At 42.2% G+C, this 26,033-nt stretch overlaps 2 protein-coding genes across 3 annotated transcripts; both read right to left on the minus strand.

Moving 5' to 3' along the window:
• Positions 1–720: 720 nt before the first annotated feature.
• On the minus strand, positions 721–5,613 carry LOC146562794 (uncharacterized). 2 transcript variants are annotated; one of them, XM_085294974.1, is made up of 2 exons: positions 5,473–5,613; positions 721–4,790 (listed from the first exon to the last, which is right to left on the minus strand). In XM_085294974.1, exon 2 carries the CDS (start codon positions 4,778–4,780, stop codon positions 3,446–3,448), a length of 1,335 nt encoding a protein of 444 aa, XP_085151100.1. In that variant the 5' UTR covers positions 4,781–4,790; positions 5,473–5,613; the 3' UTR covers positions 721–3,445. The 2 variants fall into 2 exon arrangements, with proteins under 2 accessions (XP_085151100.1, XP_085151101.1); XM_085294975.1 differs by lacking the exon at positions 5,473–5,613 and adding an exon at positions 5,359–5,472.
• Positions 5,614–7,988: 2,375 nt separating this feature from the next.
• On the minus strand, positions 7,989–23,051 carry letm2 (leucine zipper-EF-hand containing transmembrane protein 2). The gene is made up of 11 exons (XM_085294983.1): positions 22,770–23,051; positions 22,254–22,322; positions 17,863–18,409; positions 13,333–13,476; positions 12,256–12,393; positions 11,939–12,142; positions 11,394–11,513; positions 10,725–10,844; positions 10,298–10,396; positions 9,886–9,954; positions 7,989–8,606 (listed from the first exon to the last, which is right to left on the minus strand). The coding sequence occupies exons 2-11, from the start codon at positions 22,298–22,300 to the stop codon at positions 8,550–8,552; spliced, it is 1,545 nt and encodes a 514-aa protein (XP_085151109.1). The 5' UTR covers positions 22,301–22,322; positions 22,770–23,051; the 3' UTR covers positions 7,989–8,549.
• Positions 23,052–26,033: the final 2,982 nt, after the last annotated feature.

Consider the following 26,033-nt stretch of genomic DNA (forward strand, 5'->3'; position numbering starts at 1 on the left):
GCTTTACTGAACGTTTTACCATATATCGTACATTTGGCTCATACTGAAAGAATAAATGATTCCATTTTCAATTCAACTTTATTCATATAGCACCAAATCACAACAACAGTGACCTTAATACTGTATGGTAGAGGCCCTACAATAATACAGAGAAAATCCCAACAATCAGATGACCCAAGGGTAAGCACTTGGGACGGAAAAACTCCCTTCTGCTTGTCCAGTTTCCTATTTTTATTTTATGTTTTTTTAAGAAAAAGCTATTTTGCAGCTAATAGCTCTTTGGGAGCAGCTTGTTAGTGCAGTTATTCTATTATACCTGTCAAAAAGGAACAAAGTGCCCAAATATAACATTAAAACTGGTTCGTTGTTGTTTGTGAAAGTATGCACTCGATGTCTTTTTATGCTTGAATCATTCATAGAGCAGTGATAACTGGCTTTACAAACAAAAACATTTCTCTGAAAATGGTCAGGTATAAGGACTGGATTGAAAATGAGTGAAAAGGTCTGGCTGCATGTGTCGTGATTACCAAATGAGTGGACTGAAACAGCTGGACCCAGAAACACTCTGCAGTTTTAAAAGATGTGTTTACACTTGGGAGGTAACAGGAAAAATGGCAGCAGGTAAGAGTTTCTGACTACAGGAGCATGGCAGGGGAGCTCTATTCGAGAGGAAGAGATTTAGATTCTGCCAAAGGTGATTGTTCTATAATTAATTTTAAGTTCTGAAGGAAATTGAGTTGAAAGCCTGCTCGCTTATCGACAGACTGCAGAGGGATCAGTGGCTAGCCAGAGGAAACTGGGAGAAACCCATGGAGAGTACTCCTTTGGTAGCAGGAAGCCAGGTTGTAGTAACGGGTTTGAGTGGCGGTGCACTTGAACTCAGGAAAGTCTACAACAACGCAGGAATGGCAGTGCGGAAACGTCAGCCATCCTTTCACCAGAGCAGACACTGGAAACAGACAAGAGAGGAAACAGGGTTTAAACAGGCCACAAAGCATGAAGAACATTGTTCAGTTTCTTTTCTGTTTACTCTAATTAAAAAACTGTCTTTATGGGATTTATAAAAAAGTTCCACTTTCCAATTTCCACTTGACCTAAAGAAATGTTTGATATGTAAATTATTTTGTATATGAACAGTTATCTTTGCTTATCTCTGTCCTGACCATCTCTTGTGTTTATTTGTAATGTAGACTGTAAAAAGAGGCGTACTGATATGATGGAGTAAAGTGTTTGCTTTCACCACTCGCGGTTAAAAAGCTCTCAGCTGGTCACTGGAGGATGTTTGTGTGGCAAAAACAGGGAGTGTCTCCTTTAGGGGGGGGGGAGGTCTTGGTCTTTGTTTGAGTAATAGGCTGTAATTGGTGCCACGCCGCCCCTTCAGCTGTGCTTCAGGTTTCTGATAGTTAGAATGACTCAGGACTGTTGTTTTATTTAAGCTAACATTATCATCCTGCTGCAACCAGGTTTCTGTAAGGCAGACTAAATCGATCTGTTGATCAATTATTAAGTCATGTACTAACAGAGACTTGGAAGAAAGAGAAAGTTGTTGTTTTTTTGTCTGTTTGGGAGCTGACACAGTCAGGGGATGGGGTTTGGGTGGATAACAGGAGGAGAGAAGCTGCAGAGAGGCGTGTAAGACTGCAACTCTGCTTCCTGGTCACATTTTGTGGGGTTAATACGTTGGCCTGATTTCTAGAAATGAGAGCTGCTCCATTCAAAGTGGGATGGATGCCGTCTCTCCTAACAAGACCAGGTTTCCTCCAGAAAGTTTCACAATTATCTATGAAGCCCACGTCGTTTTTTGGACACCACTCAGACAGACAGCAATTTAAAGATATCATCTGGCTAAACTTGACACCCCTGGTCTGATTGGGCAGGGGAATTCAATATGGTTAGTGACCTCCGATTGACATAATCGGGTGTCATTATTGCCGGCATGAATTATAATTTTAATGAATTTACGTTTACCCTTAGCCAGCAGTTTTAAATTCCCCTCAATTCGCCAAATATCCCTTCATTACGAAAGCTGGCTTTTTTAAGAAGAAGGAACATTTGAGGTCAGACTAACATCTGTAGGAGCTGAAAGCATCTTCTGACGTTAAAAATCTCCTGGATTTACGAGCGGAGATGTTATCAAAACGAGTGCGTAATCTGCACTTTACGTGGATGACTCAAAGCTGATATCGCGGTGCTAAAACTTAGCACTGCAACACTGTTTTCATGAAACAGAGCAGAAATTAACTGAAATGAACTTCCTTTTCTCAGCAGTGCGTACACAGAGAGCAACTTCTCTCTGCTCAGTCTGTAAAAAAGAAAATCTTTAGTGTGTTAGATTAATCCCTCAATGTTGCAGTGTGCTATTCAAACTAAGAAGCGGTGCACTCTACATCCACATGACACAGTAACATGGTAACTGGAAAGCTGTTTTCAAAGAGAAGCACTTGTGGGAAACCTGAGCTCACATTGGATTTTTGAGCCATTATATCACATTTCTTTTACTGAAGTGTGTCTTTGTATAGAAATTACAGTGCATTTTTAGTAGCTCATTCTGCAATTGTGGATAATTTCCTTCAGTAAATCTGTCCTATAACGTGTCAGATAAAATACAAATTATTTTCTTATGTTTTGCTCTTGTGGTCCAGTGCAGCCTGTTTCCTCCTGTGTTGCATTTCTGTGACTGCAGTCAAAATTCTCTCCATCGATCACTTATCCCAGCTGACCTGAAGTAAAAATTCATGATAAAGGCTGTGGATTCATTTGAATCAAACAGAAGAGGAGAGGAAAAGGGTGCAACTTCAATCACACGAGGTTACTGTTTATTGCAGGGGTGTCAAACATAAGGCCAGAATTAGCCCAGTAAAGACTCCAATCTGGCCATTGCATGGCTTTGGAATTTTTTTACTTTAAACATATTTGACTCCATCATATATGTAATAGATCAGAATGGATCATCTTTAGGGCTGATACCAATCAGGTTTCTTCAGTAAATACAATGAGAGTCCATCTGCAGCTCACACTAGTGTTTTCAGAGTCATCCTGCTTGCTTCATCATTCATGCTGACATGCTTACAAACTTTAACTTATTTACAATCTTAGTTAAAGCATACTCTACTCAGCTAGTTCAGCTCAGGCTGATGTCATTCATGCACAACGTATGACCCAAAATGAATCATAAGATGAAAACTTTTACATTTGTTTATTATAATTTACTCCAGACTCACTGAGATTTTTCTCAAAACCAAACATCTAGACTTTGATTACAATTCTTCTGGTGTCTGCAAATATCTACAAAAACCAGTGATTATAAAGGTCTGCTATGTTGCCCCCTGGTGGGCTGTGAAAGTGTTGCATATGGGTTGTGAGTGTTTCATCGCACACTCATTTGGTCAGATATAAAAACCAAATGAGCAACACATCACACAAGTTTCTCTGTGTAAAGAAGGCTTTAGTGCAGCTGTGTTTGCAGTATCACTATAATGCTGGTGATGACAGAGAAAAGCCCTCGCAGGTCTGTCTGCAGTCTTTGCGCTCCACTGCTGCTTTCAAGTTTGGTCTTTTTCTTCAAGTTTCTTTCAGCATTGACGATGTAAAGTTCGATGCACCTCTTGAGCTTAACCTGTGTGATCAGTGCTGGGTAACCAATCTCCACAATGCTCACTGTGTCGTCATCATCAGTTTGGAGGAGCTGTGAAGCTGCAGGTGCAGGATTGTCTTCATACTTATTCGGAGGGTGAGGAGTTGAAGGGGAATCTGTTGAGGAGTTTTTCGTTGCGGTGCTGTTACTTGTGGCGCTGCTGGCAGTGCCAAGAGCAGCAGTAATTGATGCAATGGTGGAGTTCACAGTAGCAGCTGTGGGGGGTTTAGATGTAGTCACAGCTGGTTTGAGGTTTGGTTTTCGATTCTTTACAGGGACAAGATCTGCTCTATTCATGCAGGACTTTATGAAACTATCAAATGTTACGTCAACTTGTATGTATTCGTAATCTCTGCTGAAGTCATTTGTATCAGTAGATCTAATACCATACTTCCTGTAAATGTAGTAGTTGTAGTAATACTCCTCCTGGGGGCTGTGGAAGTGAAAGTGAGGACGGGGGAACCTTCCTAACCCGTAGCCCAGGGCCATTCCTGTCAGAGCTCCTCCAGCTGCCGCCAATGCTGCTCTGCGACCAAAACCTTTGGATTTATCAGAGGGAACAAAGCCCTGTGCCTTTGCATAGTTTGAGAAGGGAGAGCCGCCACCAGCACCATAACCCCCATACCCAAAGCTGCTGGCATAGTGAGGACTCAGGATTTTGTTGTTTGGGTTGTGGTTTATGTATCCGCCTGGATAACCCCCGTAACTGCCATAACTGCCCCAGTATGGGTAGCCCGGTCCTGGGTAAGCACCAGCTTGATGTCCTGGGTACCCTGGGTAGAATCCTTGATTAGGATACCCACTTTGGTAAGGGTATCCTCCTGGTCTGCCTGGTTGTTGAGGGTAACCTCCTTGGTTGGGGTTACCTCCTTGGTAAGGGTAACCTCCTGGTCTGCTTGGTTGTTGAGGGTAGCCTCCTGTGTTGGGGTAACCTCCTGGTCTGCCTGGTTGTTGGGGGTAGCCTCCTTGGTTGAACTGTGTGGACTGTTGGGTCTTAGACTTAGTGTCCTGATTAGGTTTTGTTTTTGAAGGCTTCTTAAAAGCATTCATTATCTGAGGAAACTTTCCTCTTTTGGAAGCCAGTGAAGGTTTAATGTGAATGACGAGAAGAGGTAGACACAAGATGGCTATAAGTGTTGGCTTCATCTTTGTACCACTGCAGAGAGAAGTCAGAGAAGAAAGCAAACAGGAAGACAATAGTAATATTATAATTTATCCTCTGTAGGCCACGAGGTTTCATTTTTCACACCTGGAGTCTTCCTCCTTTTCTTTGTGTGCAGTCTATTTTTGACTAAACCCCCCATAGAGTTGAGTGACATAATATTGTAAATCTATGTGCACAGCCCTGCCTTTAACAGCACTGATCCGTACTTGCGCAGTGCTGTCTTATGATTATTTAATATAAATGGAAAAACTCACTGAAACCTTACAATGCATGACCCTAACTGTGAAGTTAGAAAAACCTCTGAATAATCTTTGAAATGCATGTAACTGTATCAGTGCATTGCATCAATTACAACCGTCATATGCGTTTGCACGACACATTCTTGCCCTACTGTTATCAACACGAAGCTGTAGGTCCGTTAAAGCTGGCGAGCTTAAAATAGAGCAGTCTTTCAGCAGCCAGCCATATTTATAGCTGTTTTTAAAACGCAAAACACTTGCTTGAATCGCTCCCCGCCACCAAAAGGAAAACAAAGAAGTGCACAAAACTTATCTATCACCTGATGTCCACGTAAAGTCTCTCACCAGGTCGAGCCTGTAATCACGAACACGTTGCCTCTGTTTGCTCTTAGGTTAAGACAAATTCACCACAAAGCACACAAACACATACTGACCTGTGCTTCCAGCGAGTCCACGGCAGCACTGCTTGTGTATGAGATAAACTTCAAATGTCAGCCCCTCCTGTCCCCATGGCGACAAAAAATTCAACCCCCTTCCCGTCACCATCTCCCAAAATACACCACAGACATTCACACACTCACTCTGTCATTCATTGTCAATCTCGACCCAGAGAAAACACATTCATTTAAACCTTCGACTCAAGCTCAAACTAGAGACAACAACTTTTCTGACTCTTTTAAAAATGTCTTTGATATCCTTCACAGCGCAGGTGAGCAGCTCACACTGGTGTCATCCATCCACAGATGTTGGCATTAGATGAAAGGTTTAAGATTTTTTTTAAAAATTATAATTTACTGAAAATCGGGATGTTTCTCAAAACCATAAATCTAGATTTCCTTTGACTACGAGATCTTCAAATTTCTAAACCAGGGGTTAGACGTGTGGGGTGCTGCCCCCTGGTGGGCCGTGAGGGTGTTGCGGGGGGAGAAGAGTAGTGTCTCTTGGCTTGTGACATTCTTAAGTTTGGGAATGAGTGATCTAAACTCATTTTCACAGAAGTCCATATTAAAAAAATCCAAAAACAGTTTCAGATGAAGGGCCAAATGACTGATACACCATGCTGCTGTTGCACTCTCTTCTTTTTCCTTTTCTGTGTTTCTCCATATGATGAAGGCCTCAGAGCAGCTCTGTTTGGATGTTGCTGCCCAGCAGCATCAGTGTAATGCGGGTGACTATAGACAAAACCCTTGGACGACACCTCTATAGTCTCTACTTCTGATTTTAAGCTCCAGCTTTTTCTTTAAGAGCTTTTCGACATCAATTGCATTAAGCTCTCTGCACTTCCTGAGCTTCATCTGATCTGTTCTTGTCACCGTGTGTAGTTCACTTTAGCGTCAGGTCTAACAGGCACAAGATCTGTTCGATTATTCATGCAGAACTTCATGAAACTGTCAAATGTCTCAGCAGGTTCATTGTCTCTCACGACAGGCTTCAGGAAATTATATAAATATTGAAAGCCTCAACTTTACTCCTCCAAACATACCTCTTCTCATTGTGATTAAAAAACAAAACAAACCCTCAATACTCTGATCTTGTATGACCATAAAATTCTTCTTCAGGAGGTATTTGGCTCCTCCATGTGGGCAGCTGCTCCCATGATGAGTGTATGTCAACTTCAGACTACACCTGTACACATCTGTAAGTGGTTTTATGTTTGATCCTAATTTGCAACCAAGTCTATTTACAGGCCATTTATCAGCAAGAATATTAAATCAGTAGAACTTTACTTTGATCAGAAACACAAACTAAAGTGATTTAATGTCTCCTTGATTAGGTTACAGGACAAAATCCTGAATATGGAGTAACATTTAATGTTTGAACAAATCAAGTTTAAAGTTTTGAGTAACTAAAGTTTCGAATTAAGAGCTCGAGTAACTAGCTGGCACTCATCCACAACACACTGAAAGCATTAAAAGCTATGAACTAATGAGACTAATGACTGTAACGGCTCTGAAGTGGGCAGAGAAAAAAAGAAAGTTGACACCCTTTATCTCTAACTGGGTCTGAGTTTGTCAAACCTGCGAACACAAAGAAAGCCTGGATATGCTGAACTGGCATTGCAGTACACCCATCATGACCTCTGACCCCAGAGTCAGGTGTGACTACAGGGTTCTTTAGAAAGCACTGATCCGTTACTGATGACACAATGTTGCAAAAACAGTTCACATCCATTAAAAACTGAAGCACAAAAGAGAGAAAGTTTTGAGTCTTTTTATTGATCTCCTTCAGCGCAGGATGTAGAGATGATTGAAAAGGTGTCTGCTTTTCCAGTCAGTAACAACACTGGTGATTATAATTCGAGGAATCATTTGGATCAAACGGGAAAGGGGCCAAACAGGAGACAGTCTATAAAGAAAAAGGTGCAACTGGGCGCTTCAAACACAGAGGTGACTGAAAAACCAAAGTAATATATTCTGATGACAAACAATCACCCTCTAACCATAGGCACATGTGTAAAACCAGTGAAACAAGTCTTAACCAGCAATGATTGGAGTTAAAATGTCCTTTCAGTTATGTCATCCACTTCCAGGAGGTGCCTACGGATAAACAGCAACGAGTGGGGTAAAAAGAAAAAAGAAATAAAACACCACACAAGTTGCTTCTCCATTAAATGTTTACAGGGAGTTTGAAGCATCACACACACAAAGCTGGAGAAACCTTCCAACTTTGATGACAGTAAATATGGGGGCATAACGATGTTAGACATTTGGGCAAATCAGCCACGATACCAAAAAATAATCATCTCATGTGTGGCTTCAGGCTTACAGCTTCTCCACGCGAGCGGACATCAAGCATTTTCCGTTTAAAGACTCTTTAGCATCATAGTGTTAAAACATAATACACTTGAAATAGCTTGTCCTTTCAGTGGCTGTACCAGTGAGCTCGCACTTAATGACGAACCCCTCTTCACTTAACAGTAGCACGTCATCATCACCCCCCCCACCCACCCCAATCTAAACCTGCTGTTTCACCATAAGATCAACTCAATCTCTGACATTTTAATACCTTTTATATTTTATGTAGGCAGCATCTTTCTGGTGCCTACAGCTGACTTTAACAAAGGTGGGGCAGCTACTGTGGGGAAAAAAAGAAAAGAAAAAAGAAAAGGGTTGACTTCTCTCTCAGCTGGCACAGGAGTTAAAAACACCTGCAAATAAAACCTGGTATGCGCATAACAAACTGTACAAAGCTGCTGCTGCTTCAGTTACAGAACACAAAAATGAGCATATTTACAAATGTACAAAGGGAGAAACCATCGTCATCACAAACAGTTCACCAGGAAATGACTTCAGGTCACAGAATCAGCAGCCATCAGCTGACTGCCAGGGCGGTAGCACGTTGGGAGAGTGTCAGAGATCGGGGTGCGCAAAGCTGAGGTGAAGCCGCCGAACCTGCAGTGAGGAAGATGAGGAGCGGGCAGGACTCCTGGGTGAGATGCTGGTTCAAAAACAGAATAAGGGGTTTTAGCCCCGTCCATTCCTCCCCTCGCTCCAGGCTCTCCTGCTCATCTTCACACGCCGTTCGCACTGATCTTGCTCTTCTGGGTTCCTTCTATTGCCGCTTTGGCCTGTGGAAAAGATTGGAAGAGTGTTTAAACATTATCATCTCCTACTGAACATGTATCAAGACAAAACAAATTTCTTCTTAACGCTGTTAATAAGTCTGCAGTGACCCAAGAAATACAATGGACACAGTGACGTTGTTGCCTGGGTCAAACGAGTTGCAGCATGGTGCCCAGACACTGAGAAAACACGGCAAACACATTGAAGAATATGCAATTCTGAAGAATTTACGGCCATGAGCTGTCGGTAGATAAAGAAGCCCATACACCTAGACCTGTGGCTTGACTTGGCCTTTTACACACTAGCCGTGAATGTATTAACAATCCATAAAGAGCGGAAGATGTTTGCAGGAAAGAGGTAAAAAGATGTCTGCTTCTTTGTGTATTTGGAGCCCATGATTTGTGTGATCTTCCAAATGTAGAAAAAAATATTTTTAAAACATCTGCACAAAAAAAAATCCCAATAATACACCCAAATAACAGTGCATTTCTTTAACTTCAGTGTCTAAAATGTCAAAACTTAAGGCACAAATCCAATCTCCCCTTAGGTATGTTCTTATGGTTTCCCACACTAATGCTATTTTTAGACTGCCTCAGGATGTTACAGTAAACCTTCCTGTTGGCCGTCTCACTCTGGGGGGCAGGGTGAGCAAACGGTGCTCTGCACAACTGAAAGTTGAGAGAAAAAGCTCATCACCTGACATCACTCACACCTTGCACAAACTGCAGCACAGTACAATCTCTCTGGAGCTTAAAGAACACCTCGAATCAGCAGCCAGGAGTGAATAGTTCACCACTAATCAGCTCTGAAAGCGCTCAGTTAGGCCCAGACTTTGCAAAGGCATCATTAACATGTTTCACTGATTTATCATGACGGATAAAAATGATTTCACGTCTTTAAAACATAAATAAACAAAGGAGAAATCAAACGACCAGGACTCATGGCAGTCATTAACATTTGAAATTAGACTCGTTTGAAAGATGCTAAAAATAAGATGAAAAAAAATCCGTACAAGGAATCTTAAAATGTCTTTACACATCTTGGGAGGACTGACTTTAAAAGATAAATGTGACTGTGTGACAGTCACAGGTCGTTTTCAGATATTTTTAACCCTCACGGATTAATTTATTATTCTGTGTCTATGTTTTATTCTGCTTTCAGTGATTACCTAAAAGATTTATCATAAGAGCACGTCAATCGCATGTTCAGGTCAGTGTGACAGACGAATGAGACCAAAGTGGGAAGAAATTACTGGAAACCATTCAGGTTTCTGTGGACACTCACCTGAAGGACTTCAGCAGGAGTTAGAGGTTTGTCTGACACGGCTGGAGCTTTGTCTCTCACTTCCTCTGCCTAAAAGTCGATAGAGGAGAAGAAAAATATGATAAATATATCATTAAGAGAATAATAATGGATACAACTGACTGGCTTTATGTCCTGTGTTGGGAGGTATAAATGACGATTAGTAATTTATTTTGTCCCTTATATCTCAGAAAATATCCATGCACTCAAGTATGCCTAAAAATGGGCAGCAGAGCTCCTCCAGCATGAAAATAAAGTTTTGGTCTTGAGGAGGAAATCTCTGCAGACCTGCAGCTTTGGCCCAATTTCCTGTGTCATAAATACAGTTCATCTGATCTCGTGCTCATGTGTGTTGTTGGGGTTCAGTGTTTGGTTTTGTTAGGCGTGCACTGACCGGTCTGTCTTTGATGATGAGTGCAGGGTCTGCCAACCTGTCGCTGCTGACTGGGACTGTATTTGCTACTGGGTTTTCCTCTGGAGTAACACCAACCTTCTGCAGACCAACCAACAAATATGAGGTGAGAAGAACACATCTAAAATCATAAACTGCTCTGGTTTAATTTGATTATCATTCTCTTTCTCAGATGTGCTCTATTTCACATTCAAAACCTGTTTTTATATTTCCAGCTTTTTACTTTCTACTCTGTTCTTTTGGTTGTATTTAAAACAGTTTTTATTTCCATCATGATTAGCAAAGACGATCCTGTTTTGTTTTTTTTTTTAAAACAGCTGGAGTGTTAAGCGTTGTGCAGCTTTCTCTGGCCGACTGATAGGTCAGTGAATTAAGTTGTAGGATTTTAAATTGTCTGCAAAGGACGAACCTCGATCTTAGGAACAGGCGGGATGACGTGGGGTTTGGGTTTGAGGTCTGTCAGGTACATGGCTCTGGAGAGCAGCAGCAGCGATGGAGGAACGTTCTCATTCAGGTGCAGGTCCAGCCACTAGATGAGAGAAAAACATTTATGAAACGAGATTACTGGAAAGGTATAAAAGGTTTGCTTTTGATTAAAAGGTTTTTTCTAATTAGCTCTGATATTTGGATCAGACGTCGACCTGATCCTGACTTTAAGAACTGGATGGAAAAATCGGTGGTGGTGAGATTGTCTCATTAATTTAGATCTGTGTTGTTGTAAACACCAATAACTTTTTTATTTATTTTTATTCTGTTATTTCCTCATTTTCCTTTATTATTTTTCCAATTAAAACCCATTCAGTGCATTTATATTCTTGGATGCCTGTATTTGTAAGGATTTATTTTGCAAAGTTGGCAAACCTGCTAATATTAGTCTCAACAGGCTGAAAAGCAGATCCAATAACTGGACCAATAGCTTGCCATCATGTCCTACAGTACTCCTCATTTTTCTCCAAGATGAACTTGTCTTCAAGAGCAAATCTGAACCATTTTGCTCCAGCTGACCTCAAACAGCGGTGTCTGTGGGCGACTCCCAACTGAACACTTAAAGAAAACACGTTAAAAACCGGCTGCTCACCTGCTGCATCTGCTCACGAAGCTGATCTGTAGTAAGACCGAGAGACCTCATCCCACGAATGCGGCACGCTGCCTGCAACTCTGACACACTCATGGCCGCCACACCCTCGGCTGCAATCATCTGTGAAGGGATGAAAGAGGAAGTGAAAAACTGAAGCATGAGAAAAGTTACTCTTTAGCTTGATCAACGTATGTCTAGCAGCTGTGTACATATGCAGCACAGTAAAAAGAGGATATATTTGGTGTTTCAGAACTTTCTACCTTAAAAGGAAACATTGTAGTAAAACTGATCTGAAACAAGTCAAGTCAGAGACATTTATTACAGATTTACTTCTTGTTAAAGATGTACTATTTTTATGTGCAGTAACATCAGACACTAAGTAAAGCAGGAAAGAAGAGAAAGGGATAATCTGATCATAACTGGCAGATGATTAAACCCAGTCTGTGATGTCACCTGAGATGATTAATGGTTGTTTAGTTTTACAGCCTTTGTGTATCTCTCCTAGTCACAGCTGTAAACTTGTGGTAACGAGCTTTCAGTCTCACCTCATCGTCCGACTTGATGGCTCTGAGTTTCATCATCAGCTGAAAGCGCAGCAAGTTGTTGGTGCCAATAGGCTGCAGCTCCAACAGTTTGCACAGAGCCACGAGCTGGGGGCGCTCCAGGTGCTCCAGCGTCAGCTCGTCCTCAAACAGCTTGGAGAAGCGGACAATGTCCTTCGTTTGGGGTTGCTCTCCTGTGCCCCGAACCTGAAATGGAAAGTTACGGACGCATTACTATAGTAAAGCTTCTTCAGTCATCCCTCAAACACGTGACAGCGGATCAGTAACAACGTTAGAGCAACGAGTTTGCTGTCATTCACCTCCTGAACGTATTTGGAGAAGCGCTGCGCCTCATCGTCCGACTTTGCTTTATTCCTTCGAGCCATCTCAGCGATCGTCTCCTGCAGAAACTTAGCCAGCTCCAGCTTCGCAGCCAGACCTTTCTTCTGCTTCTCCTCCTGCAGGATGACAACAATTGTTTAAAAATGCAAGGCAACAAGCAAAGAGAGGCTAAAGAAACTATGTCCTTAAAGTTTAGAGAGGAAAACATTTTGGGGAAGAGATCAGAGTGATGCGACAAGATCATCTGAGAAGGGGGGGAAAACAAAACAAAACACAGTCTCTGATTGATTATGTTTAGCTGCATTTAACACCCATTATATATATTATACGGAAACCATAGAGCTTTTTATGGGAAACTAATTTATGCTTCAGTATAGGTATCAGGAAGAATGTTTAGGATAAGAAGCTTTTACAGCTCAATAAAAAGGAAGCCCACATTTTCCCTTTGACAGCATTTTGCTTACTGCAAATAATAAAATGTATATCACAGTAAGTTGAGTTTACATTTGGCTTGGACTTTCCCTGACATTGCTTTTAACGCTGTTTTACTCTTTTCTTTAATTGTTATTATTGTTAACTAAGTTTCAGAGAGCAGACACCTCCAAGCTGCCTAGCAGCATGACAACATATCTCTGAATCATTCAGCTGTGCTCCAGAACAACCACGCAGGATCAGAGATAACAGGGCGCACACAACAGAAACTTTCAGTGCGTGAGGGAAGACGGCGTTTAACACATCAGAAATGATGATGCAGTTTAAGAAAGACCGATATCAGAACAGGTCATAGGAATAGTTACAGTTGTTGACAGATGCACCTACTTAACACATAAAAAGTTCAAAGGTTGTCTGCTGACAACATGTTAAAAAACAAAACATTTAGAGTTTACATTGTGCTTATAAATGCCAGACACGTGTCTCAGAGTAAACTATCAAGATTAGATCAAGTAAGCAGCCTGCTGGAGTCACGTCTGAAAGGTTATATAATCCCAATGAACCCTATTATAAGTTCACTCAGGCAGCAGAGTGTGTGTATGGGTATGTGTGTGTGTGCATGCCTTTTTGGTCTCCGTCTCAAAGGTGGAGGGCAACATCTCTGGGAACAGTTTGAGGAAGACGGGAAGAAGGAACTCCATGAAGGGGACGATGATAAACACCATGAAGGGCACCAGACGGAAGAGGTCAGCACAGGTCCTCATCAGCTGCAACAAACAGAAACAGTGCAAGACAACAGTATTTATGCTGTGGTGCTGCTGACTGTGGGTCCTTCCACAGCAGAGGTAGAAGAGGGACAGCCATGGACGAGGGGTCCTATAAAAGCACAGATCAAAGTTTATAGTTTAACTGTCAGGGATGCACCAATATGATATTTGTCTGACAGCGACCGAGGGTACGTCCAGAGGTACACTTTAACCATAACAGTGAAGAAATGCTGGCCAATCAAAAGCCCACAAATGATAATACAGCACACAGTCTGAAATCAAAAGTAAAAGGAGATAAAGGTACACACCTTTGACATCGTTTCTGTGTAAACACAGAAAATGAATTTTAAAATGCATTTCAAGATGCACAGAGGTTTAACAAAATACCTGCATACGTGTGGACGTAGCCCATGCATCTGTGATTAGGTGCAAATTTATGGATGCTATCTACTTTCTCTTCCATGCTCAACTGTGGCTGGTGATGCAGCAGAACTAGTTCACGAGTTGCTATGCCAGGAAGAATAAGGACCGCCAGCTGCAGTTCAAGATGGAGGACATGTGTGACCATGGCTGTTTCCCAGCTTCACCAACAATAACTGTACCTGAAGCGCTACACATGTCATCAGGAAAAGTAAACCAACTGACAGTTTCTGTCAAATATTGATGTAGACTTGCTAGCACTGTGAGGACATAAACGGCCCTCAGCTTGTCAGTCAAACTGGCTATTTCCATTATCATACATACATATACACACACACATACACACACACACACCGGTCAGCGATTCTCTGCGCGATCAACCTCTCATATGTTTAAGCTTGCTGCGGGAGATTTCACTTGTCATGTTTGCATAGTAAGCTAACGATTGATAAGACGATGTCAGAGGAATTGGTGCGCAAATTATCATCACTCACCAATCAGTGCTGTCGCTCTCTATACACAGTTCGCGCGATTGCAAAGTGAAAGCAAAAAACAAGCGCAAATTAAAACGTGATTTCAATATGTCACATATTGACAGTGGCTCATCGACGCCAATGACATAATTACCCAGCTACATTTCCGAAAGAATGCAAAAGCATTGACATATTGTAGCGGGTCAGGGCTGTTCGGGGTTCTGTTTGTAGTTATGTTTTGTGTACGTTGCCATGGTGACGGGTGACGCCCTCTCGCTGCGACAGTGTGTCCTTCCGGGGTCAGAGGGCGCCCTGTGTGTTGTTGTTGCTGTGCTGTTGCCGCGCTGAGCAGTTAGCTAGCGGCAGTGTTCTTCTGCAGATGTCAATAAACGGCTGTGCTCCCTGGCTAGCTCACGGGAAGCAAGACCAAACGATACCTCCGTCTCCTCCTTGTCTGAGCTCGCCACATTGGTGTCAGAAGTGGGATAGCTCACCCTCGCTGTAATGGAGAGAGACATTCAGAGGCTGGAGCAAGCTGTCGAGGAGAACATTCCCCGCTTGGGAAACTGGCGATTGAAGAGAGAGGGTGTGAGTGGCCATGCAAGTCCCCCGACGGGTCCCGATAGCGCGAGCGCACCGCGGCGGCGGCCCGTCGCGACACATGCTAGGGCAATGCTTCATGGGTTACCTCTGTCGACCCACACGCCGAGCCCCCAACCGTAGCAGTCATGCCTACCACGCCAGTTAAGGCACCTGGATATTTGCAGGACTTTGTGTGGGGTAATGGGGTCGTCGGGGACGACTGACCCCTTAGGTGGGGGCTATGTATCGGGTCAGGGCTGTTCGGGGTTCTGTTTGTACAGTTATGTTTTGTTTATGTTGCCATAGTGACGGGTGACGCCCTCTCGCTGCTGCGGTGTGTCCTTCCGGGGTCAGAGGGCGCCCTATGTGTTGTTGTTGCTGCTGTGCGGTTGCCGCGCTGAGCAGTTAGCTAGCAGCAGTGTTCTTCTGCAGATGTCAATAAACGGCTGTGCTCCCTGGCTAGCTCACGGGAAGCAAGACCAAACGATACCTCCGTCTCCTCCTTGTCTGAGCTCGCGACAATATATTTTTCCTTCCTACAAAGCCCGACTGGAAAAATCGCTAGCCCCGGGACGTCGGGCTAGCGATTTTGCAAACCCTGTATCTGATTGAGGAATCACTCATCTGTGGGAAAGAGTTTATTACAGAGAAATGGCTCTTTCCAAAATAAAAGCTATACTATACACTTCTTCTGGGCTATATTCTCAGCAGCATATTGTAGCGGGTCAGGGCTGTGTTTGTACAGTTATGGTTTTTTTTTATGTTGCCATAGTGACGGGTGACGCCCTCTCGCTGCGACGGTGTGTCCTTCCGGGGTCAGAGGGCGCCCTGTGTGTTGTTGTGCAGTTGCCGCGCTGAGCAGTTAGCTAGCGGCAGTGTTAATAAACGGCTGTGCTCCCTGGCTAGCTCACGGGAAGCAATACCAAACGACACCTCCGTCTCCTCCTTGTCTGAGCTCGCCACATTGGTGTCAGAAGTGTGATGATGGTGGCACCCCATGTCCTGACCCGAGTGACTTTTCCCCCGCCGGTCGTGACCGGCCAGTGCGCCAAAAGAAGGCACCTGGACATTTGCAGGACTTTGTGTGGGGTAATGGGGTCGTCGGGGACGACTGACCCCTTAGGTGGGGGCTATGTAGCGGGTCAGGGCTGTTCGGGGTTCTGTTTGTACAGTTATGTTTTGTTTATGTTGCCATAGTGACGGGTGACGCCCTCTCGCTGCGGCGGTGTGTCCTTCCGGGGTCAGAGGGCGCCCTGTGTGTTGTTGTTGCTGTGCGGTTGCCGCGCTGAGCAGTTAGCTAGCGGCAGTGTTCTTCTGCAGATGTCAATAAACGGCTGTGCTCCCTGGCTAGCTCACGGGAAGCAAGACCAAACGACACCTCCGTCTCCACCTTGTCTGAGCTCGCCACAATATTAAATATATCAGGTCCCCATAAGGAGAATCATGTGCTAACGGCTGTCTAAATGAGTCGGGTAAAGTTTGTAGCATGCATGCTTGTTGTTTTTGTCTGCTTCCACTTGTCTTTGCACTAGGATGACGTCGGTGTAAATGTGCAGTCATATTCGTTGTGTTCCCACTAGTGCTGTCAGCGTTAATCTCGTTGAAATGACGTTAACGCCACAACACGGCAAATCTCCGTTAAGGAGCTACCCCTGATCGCCCCTTGCGTGGGGCGCTAACTGCGCTAACACACTAGTTCCCACCCATGTGATTGAGCATTGCGTGGCACATCCAACATACTGTTTTACTTTAGTCCATGATGCGCTTACCTTCAGGGTCATACGTCACATGAAAACCAAAATAATTCCAAACGCCAGATCTGAATGAGGGTGGGGGAGGTTCAATTTGCCATGTTGCAAGGAGAGCTTAACTTCTGTCTCGCTAGCTTGCCCTGCGCTCTTCCTTCTGAGGATGCTGTCTGTGTTGAGCGCTGTGTGTGTGTGTGTGTGTGTGTGTGTGTGTATATATATATATATATATATATATATAGATATATATATATATATATATATATATATATATATATTGATATATATATATAGAGAGAGAGAGAGAGATACATAGATTGATAGATTCCTGTATAATATATGTGATCACAACTGTACCTTCTTGGTTGCTAAAATAGTTTGGTCATTAGAGATATAATAACATGACAAGCTGTGAAATCACACGAGTTGTGTATATATTTAGACATTCGGCAGGCGTATAAAACCTCTGTAGTGCTGCTGTTAGGTGAAAACAACCATTAAAAGAAAAAAAAAATATACACTTATTCAGCCTCATAGCTGTAGCACACTAAATGGCTTCAGCTTTAGGAGTAAATAGGCGTGTACAGGTTCTTGATAAAATACAGACCGTGATATTTCTCTGAATCCCAAAACACCAACTACACTGGGGATTAGTGTTTAAACAGTCAATCCTTAACGCACAGCAGGTCAGGCAGTCAGAGACAGGACATATTTAATGGCAGGATTTCATGCCACAGATTATATTTAACGTCATTCAGGATTTTCAGAGTCACTGAACAAAGACTAAAACCTCACATCCATCGTCCTCAGCTCCTTCTGACACAAAGCCAGTGAGCTGGGTGTGAAATGAATCTCAGTAACAGGACAGAAAGGGTGGTGGTGGAAGGGGATTGGATGACTCAAGCTGAGTGTTTGAAAATGAGTAGAAACCAGACAAACTACTGCTGCACCCAGACTGCAGCCTATTACAGCACATCACAGCAGGATAAACACAACAGCCTGCAAATTATGCAGGACAGAGCTGTGGAAAGATGGCTTCAAAGCTGTGAGATGGAAACTAAACGTAAGCATTTTCAAAAAACAAAAACTAAACTCACGCTACAATCCTGAAAACCCTAAAGACTAAAATTAGTCAGACTAATCCAACATTTAAGCTCCCTTACCCTTCTCCTCTCCCTGCGTGTGAGCACTTGTCCATGCAGCAGCCTCCACACCATCCTGCCAGCAATCTTGGTGTCGATACCGAGTAACCGGAAGCCGTTGTAGTAATGCTTCAACTCATCCACGAACCTCTGATACAGAGACTTCTTCACGAGTGCCTTGTCCTTAACCGGAGCAATGGTGGCTGCGGCGGCTGTTGGTGCTGGAGGGGCAGCAGATGGAGGTTGGGACTGAGGCGCAGCAGCTGGAGAGTCCTTTTTATCTCCTGAAGAAGCATCGTGAGCAGCAGCAGGTGGTGGTAGTGGTGAAGTCTTAGTGTCCTCCTGCTTTATGTCCTGGAGCCAAACACCTGAGCTGTGTAGGGAGCGAGTGAGGAGGACAGAGCTGTGGCTACGACCAAGGGGGTGGCCACGGAAACAGTGATGGTGACCATAGCGGGAGGACCTGAGTGGGAACGAAGGCGAGACGTGGCAAGGAGGGACTACGTGGAGATAGGCTTTGGAAGACAAGGAGGAGCAGCTGTGCCTCTTGGATAACAAATATGATCCCCTGTTGACAGAGAAAAAACAAAAACTGCTTAGACAATACTTTCCTTAAATGTATGTTTTAGTGACGGATGAGACCATCAATAACACAACGTTATGTTACTGAATACAAACACAGAATAGCTTCTGGTTCAGATTGCTGTAAATGAACTCCTCTGGATTTAAATCAGAGGAGGGAGTCAAATATACAGCTAGCAATCCAGAAGTGGACTCAAATTGTCCAACCGGGCCGACCGGATAGCTTTACAATATGTGAATGTTTCAAATTTCAATAAGAGGCTCATTTTATTTGAACTGTGGTGTGGGCACTGACTGCACTACCACACAGGAGATACAGTTTAGGTCTAAAATCATCTGTCTGTGAAGCTTTAAAACCTCAAAAAGCTCCACTGTGACATTTAAACGATGTTTGTTAAGTTAGTGGGTGATGAATTAAACGTAGATGTTTTCTGAGTGGAACTTTTACTCATAAAAACCAGAAAAAAAATATTTCTGAAAAATAAGGAATTTGTGCAAACATCCCCCACAAAATGACCCATTTTTACTGCTCTTAGACTGGACTCTTATTTTGAAAGTGGGACTGTCGTTAACCAGTAAGGTCAAGCTAATTTTGTGGAAACCTCTGACGTCATTCAGCCATGTCAGACAGACTCTCTATTATTAATTATCCTAAATCTAGTATGTCTGGTTTGAACTAGCAGGATAGTGAAGTCACAACATACAACAAGGTACCCTGGTGAAAACTTGAAAAAAGCTAATGTTTAGAAGAAAAAAAAAAAGTCTATTAACCATTTCTATATACTAAGGGGGACGAGGGGAAGTGATCTCAAACTTTACCTTTTATACGACATATCGTTTATCAGCTATAAAGCTGTCATTAAACAGCAATTACACCCATAATAATAACAGCCGAACAGAAACTACTTCCAGCTCGCAGAATTGTACACATATCTGCGTTCACATTCACTCTAAAAATATTTGGATGAATCACCACATCACTCGTTCAGCTCCTTCTAGGAAACCTTCATCTGTTTCTGAAAATTTCTTATTGTTTTAGCAACGCTTTCAGAGGGATACTGAATCTTCCGGCAGTCCCTGGAATCCAATGAACCCCCGCAATGAAACACCACTTCCTCCTCCAAACACCATCATTGCTACTATACACACATGAATGCAGAGGCCTTTTCTCACTTCTGTAGGCTTTTGTGTAAGTGTCAAGCACTGTTTGAGGTCACAGTTTACCTCCATATACCTCCAGAAAGAGCCTCTGCTAGCAAATACATATTAATGCAGTTTAAGAATGGACTCTTCACAGTTTGGGGAGCAAACATAAGGTCACAGTTTGCCCCCAGGACACTCCCCCGACCTCAAACAGTGCCTGCTACTAAATGTACATTAGGCACTGCCTGAGGGTAACCACCCTCTGAGAAGCTGTCCTGATGACTACACACCTTCAAGTGCTTTTCAGTTAACAATGGGAACTGTAACCAACTGCATACTTATCTAAGGACCCTTAAAACTCTTGTCTAAGACCTAAACTTATTCAGAGTTCTTGCAGTCCAGACACGAAATCAGTTTATTCTTCCAACAGTTCTCAGAATTATGGAAAAAGTTCATCTGACGCTAATATTAGATGAGGATGTTATCCCCCCCTCTGGTATGTACGCACATGAAACAGTGGCAACCCATCTTCTTATATTTATTTATTTATTTATTTTTTAAATGCACACTGTTTACCTGCAGGATGCACAAAAAGTTTACAAACAAACTGACCTGCCCTTTCTGTTCTTGGATCAAGAATGGGTTATATAGTTAACTATATAACTGTATGACTACACTCTCCTGCAACACAGCAGAATGCAACAGAGAGCTGATACTGACTATCAGTGACACGTGAAGTTATTTTGGTGACACTGACGTTTACACTGAAACAGCACATATGCATTTTTGTTGTTTTTCACAGTAGCTACACATTCAGACCAGAGGACAACTACTTTAGATTAGCCTGAGTTTAGAGTTTTCTGTCTACTTTAATGATGGTCCTGTTGGTGTCTCAAATTCAAATTTTTATTTGTCACGTACACAGTCATACACAGTACGATATGTAGTGAAATGCTTGGACAACTGCTCGTGACCTAAAGAAAACAAAAAAGGAAAAGGCTATGAATAAGAAAGGAAATAAATATGAAAAATTAAAAAGGGTAAATTTAACTAGGAAGGAATAAAATATAAATTAAGGTTAAAAATGAAATAACTGTACAACACAAATTAGAATGAAGGGTAAATTTAACTGGGAAGAATAAGATAAAGATAAATATATAAATTAAAGTTGAAAATAAAATAACTGTACAACAAAATACACAATATAGAACTATATAAGAATGTATGAAGAAATATAAATATAAATAAATATATACACAATAACAGCAGCTGTACAAGTATTAACCGGAAATGAAGAATATAGTGACCAGTGTTGTGCAAAACCAAAGTCCAGAAAGTCCAGTGTGTGTGTAAGAACCATATGTGTGGGTCAGTACTGTGTGGTGGTGTGATTGAGAGACCGTATCGCCTGCGGGAAGAAGCTCCTCCTCAGTCTCTCTGTGTTGGTCTTCAGGGAGCGGAATCGCTTTCCTGACCTCAACAGAGAGAACAGTCTGTTGTTGGGATGGCTGAGGTCCTTCACGATCTTCCTGGCCTTGGTCCAGCACCGCCTGCTGTAGATTGAGTGCAGGTCAGGGAGCTCGGAGCGGATGGTGCGCTCAGCTGACCGCACAACCCTCTGTAGAGCTCGTCTGTCCTGCATGGTGCTGTTCCCGAACCAGGTTAAGATGTTTCCCGCCAGGATGCTCTCTATGGTGCACGAGTAAAAGTTCCTGAGCACCTTGGAGGGCAGTTGGAAGTCTCTCAAGCGTCTGAGGTGGTAGAGACGCTGTCGGGCCTTTTTCACCACGGTGTTGATGTGACAGGACCATGACAGGTCCTGCGTGATGTGAACTCCGAGGTATTTGAAGCTGTCCACTCTCTCCACTGGGCACTCGTTGATGACGGGGGTCTGGTAGTTCCTCTCCTGCTTAGTGCTGAAGTCCACTATCAGCTCCTTTGTCTTACTGACGTTTAGAAGGAGGTTGTTCCTCTGGCACCAGTTCTCCAGATTCCTAATCTCCTTCAGGTAGGCCGTCTCGTTATCAGAGATCAGGCCCACCACGACGGTGTCGTCAGCAAACTTGATGATGGTGGTGGAGCTGGTAGTGGCCACACAGTCATATGTGTACAAAGAGTACAGCAGGGGGCTCAGAACACACCCCTGGGGGGCTCCAGTGCTGAGAGTGGTGGAGGCTGAGACAATGTGTGTGTTCTTTACTTTTCCACTAAACCTTAAAAAGTGAAGCATATATTTCCTTCACTATATAAAAAAAATGTGTTTCCTTATAAACATGTGTGTCCTTGTGTATTTTTGGCCCTTAAGTAATTTTTTCTGTTGTGGGGTTTCTTTCCCTTACTTTTCGCTTTTGTTTTCCTCATACTTCTTTTTCCTCCTGTAGTTTTTAAAGATTGTCCTCAGGTTTCTGAGTTTGCTCCCTTGTAAGTTAATTTGATTAATTTGAGCGTTTTCTCAAGCAAGTGTAAATATTATCCAGGCTTAAATGTGTTGTTTTAACTCGGTATCAGCATCGATCCTTGTCCAGCACTGGCTCGTGCTCTTTTGTTTACCTGTAGCAGAGCCCAACAACACGCCCCGACTCACAGTTTGCTCCAGCTTACACACAATAAGCGAAAGTATTCGAGCAAAAGTAAAAATAAAACTGTTAGGTACTAAAAGTAAAAGAAACCGTGTCCAACTGACTTACCTTGATCTTGTAACTGCGAGGAGCACCTGGTGACTAAAGACTGCCATTGTAGGGGCAGATTACAGTACGCTGTTAAACGGAGAAACAGCGAGGTTAGAGTTCACTCTTATGGGAACAGAAGTGAGACAGAAAACTACTGTAGTGCTAAAACTAACATTAAGACGACGAGACAGCAAATGAGCCCGATATTATGTAACAACAGTTTTAACGTGACTACTCATCTGAGAGGTACCACAGACTTAACTCTACCAGTTTCCCTAAAAAAATAATCTAACCTAACAGAAGACCTTAAGAACTGAACCCAAACCTTACTCCGCCTCTTTTTAAAGGCAGTAATAAAAGGACGTAACTTGATACCAAAACCAGGAGGGGTAAATTCCCAGGGTAAATTTCCGCCAGAGAAACACAGCCCTACGCTAGGCTAGCCGCTTAGCTAAAGTGAGCTAACCGGCTAACATAGTCGGTTAGCTGCGTTAGCTTAGCCGGCCGGTGCTAACTAAATGGCAGCCCACCAACCTCCAGCGTCGATGACCGAGCTATGGCTGCCGTAGCGGACAGGGCGATGTAAGGTTTCTCGGTAGGACGACAATAATATCCATCCACGGCACTCAATCCATGTAGAAGGGAACGATGAAAGTAACGGCCGGTGTAATGATAAACCCATTTACGGTGGGTTTCTCCGTCGAAAGTGCCCTCAGACGCGACAGGCTTGAGCTTCTTTACTGACAGTGTTTGTGTGTTTGTGCAGCCGTCACAGGCAGCTGCACTGAAATGTCACACCGGACATGCGTAAAGGCTGTGTGAGAAGTGTCGAAGATCGTCTATGCTAGCAAAGATGGCTCACTGTGTGGGCGGAAAAAAAAAGCTTCTGCTCAGTGAAAGAGGGTGTTACCCTTCTTGTATTTATTCATTTTCAGTTTTATGATTTATGGATGCTAGATGACATCTAAAAAAGCACATATAAATCAATGAAATGAAACAATCTTTACTTTCATATTGATGCTGTCAAACGATTTCATATTGAATGTGTTGTAATCAGTGTAACTAATCTGCAAGACAGTGGTGAGGTGCGCAGTAAGAGTAGCAGATGAATTCAAGGTGGGGCTGGGATTATATCAGGGATCTGCCCTGGGCCCCTTCTTGTGATGTCTCTGTAGACTATAATGTTTGCAGACAACAGTGTAACCTGTACTGAGAGTAGGTGCAAGAGAGCCCGGATAGGTGGAGGTCTTCTCTGGAGAGAAGATGAATGAAAGTCAGTAGAAGCAAGAAAGAATATATGTGTGTGAATGAGAAAGAGGCAGGTGTAGCAATGAAGCAGGAAGGAGAAGAAGGACCAAACGTGGAAAAGAGTCAAGCATCCAACATCTCCAGGATTAGTTGAACTGACATGTCTTCAGGATATAAGAGGATACATTTAAAATGTATCTTCATTAGACAAATACATCAATATATCCCGTCTTTTAGACATACAACGAAACTAAACTAGGAAAGCGAGCCAGTACTGCTCATTAAATTTGTTTTGTTTTTGTTGCAATTTTAAGGTCTTGTTAATTCAGAAAAACTCGACTTTTGTTTGTCAACTGATAGCAATTTGCCCTCTCACATCAAATCAACTCTGGATTGATTCTCCTTCATTGGTATGCTAGTGTTTAAACCTGCAGTAAGCCACCAAACGAGCTGTCCCTCAAGCTTTAAAGTTAACTAATGCATGATGGAGTCATGCACAGGCCTACTCACATGATTACTCTGAAACAACTTTTAGTTGCAGTGGTCATTTCTTTCGCTTACACTGGTCACTCAGACAGAGACACCTTGTTGCCACAGTATTCCTTGATATTTACGTCAGACTGTTCGACTGTTTGCCTTTTATTGTGTGTTTTACTTGTTATCCATTGGGCTATTTATATTTCTTGCACAGTATGAAGCATCCACAATTCCAATGTATATGTACAACAAAATAATAAAAAGTAATTCTTTTGTATTCAATTCATGCTAAAATAAAGCCACTGCTAATCAGATGCCTTCTAGATGGAATTACATGGTGGACCAAAATGAGACCGTACCTTTCTGTTTTATAGAGCGCATGTGTTTTACACTCACTGTTGTACTGCTCTCCTGACCTCTTCGCTACATATTGATGATGTTTTAAATCACATATTTCAACTTTGGAATCATCTGATGAGGCTTCAGCGACCAAAAGATAGATCAGATGCATCCCATAGGTCCTGTGTGAAGTCGCTCAGATACTGCTTATCTGCTGTAGATAGTTTTGTTTGTTTGATTTGTTGTTATGCCTACTTATTTTGTCCTACACTTGTGCAGTTTCCTCTGGGTTTTTTTTTTTTTTTTTGGGGGGGGGTTACATTTTTTTAATGTAATAGCTATTTTGAAATCATGTTGATTCAAAAATATCTGTTAAACTGTGTTATATTTTACATTTTTAATACATTCAGCTAAAGAAATGGGGGGTAAATGTGTTTTTGCATCAAGCTGCTACTAACAAAGGGCCTGAAGATATATTTTAAAATTAGTTCTTTGTTAAATTTTCTGTTATGTTTCGACACAACACTGGTTTATCATTTGTATTTGGTGCCTGTTTTATGCTTTAATGATTCACAGGTCAGTGTTAAATGGTTCAGTAAATAAAACAAAAAAAGCAGCAATTGATCAGTTTTCAGGCACCTTCAGTTCCCTCACAGTTTAACCTCTATTTCTTAAACTATTGTGTCGATTCTGGGAAATACGCATCAAAAGAGAAGGTCAGAAGCCAGACTGTTTTTCTAATTTACTGGTTCTATAACTTCTTCTGCCATGCTCTACTTCACACCTGACATACCATTATTTTATCTTTTATGTTTATTATTAATAAAAAATGACAAAGACCAGGTTGAAATTTTAGTTACACGGACATCGGTGGAAGTAGCACACTGGTTTTTAATTGAGCCACAGTCTGAAAATTGCTGCTCCAACTGACAGAGATTTCTCATACACAAAAGTTTGGCGTTTTCTAAGGAAGCATTTGCATGGTAGAAACCGGAGACAGAGCACAATCTGGCAGACAAACAGTGACCAGATCAATACACAAGATAATGTTCAACGATAAGAAAGCTGCAATTCACACATATTGTCTTTGCAAAAGCCTTTAGAGATTTGACAGATTATTCACAAATCAATAAAAAAAAGGGGAAAAAACAGATATTTTAGTAGCAGCTGTTGTGTTAAACATTAAATCTTGTGTTTTTACATCTTTTTTTTTACATTATTATTTAATATTCATTATTATGCATGATGGATGTTATGCTTATACCGAACTTTAAATTACTTACAGTATAAAGCATGTAAAAGTCAAACTGCTCTATAATATAGAGCACTCCCTCCAAAAAGCACAGTGTACTTACAATGTAAGATGGGAAAATATTGTTTTTGCCTATATTTAAGTATTTGTGGGTAAATAATGACAATAATAAATTACATTGTAATTTCAAATAAAATACATTAAAATTCCATTTAATTACAGGACTGTATTATAAAGTATTATCCATGTGTTTGGACTCCCCTGTATTTGGGGAGAACATCCATCCATCCATCCACCCTCATAAGACTTTGTGTTACACTATCTCATACCGTACATTACCAAATCTCCATTTGCACTATTTGCCTATTTGCACTACTCTGCCTGGTTTGCACTCAATGTCATTTACCCTTATATTGTATATTGTATAGCTTTCTTGTTATATGTAAAATTGTATTATATTATTTAATTTTTTTTTACTTTAA

Source organism: Mchenga conophoros, linkage group LG12, assembly GCF_057382185.1.
Source record: "Mchenga conophoros isolate Kocher_MC1m ecotype Shallow Benthic linkage group LG12, M_conophoros_male_GT1.1, whole genome shotgun sequence".
NCBI lineage: Eukaryota > Metazoa > Chordata > Actinopteri > Cichliformes > Cichlidae > Mchenga > Mchenga conophoros.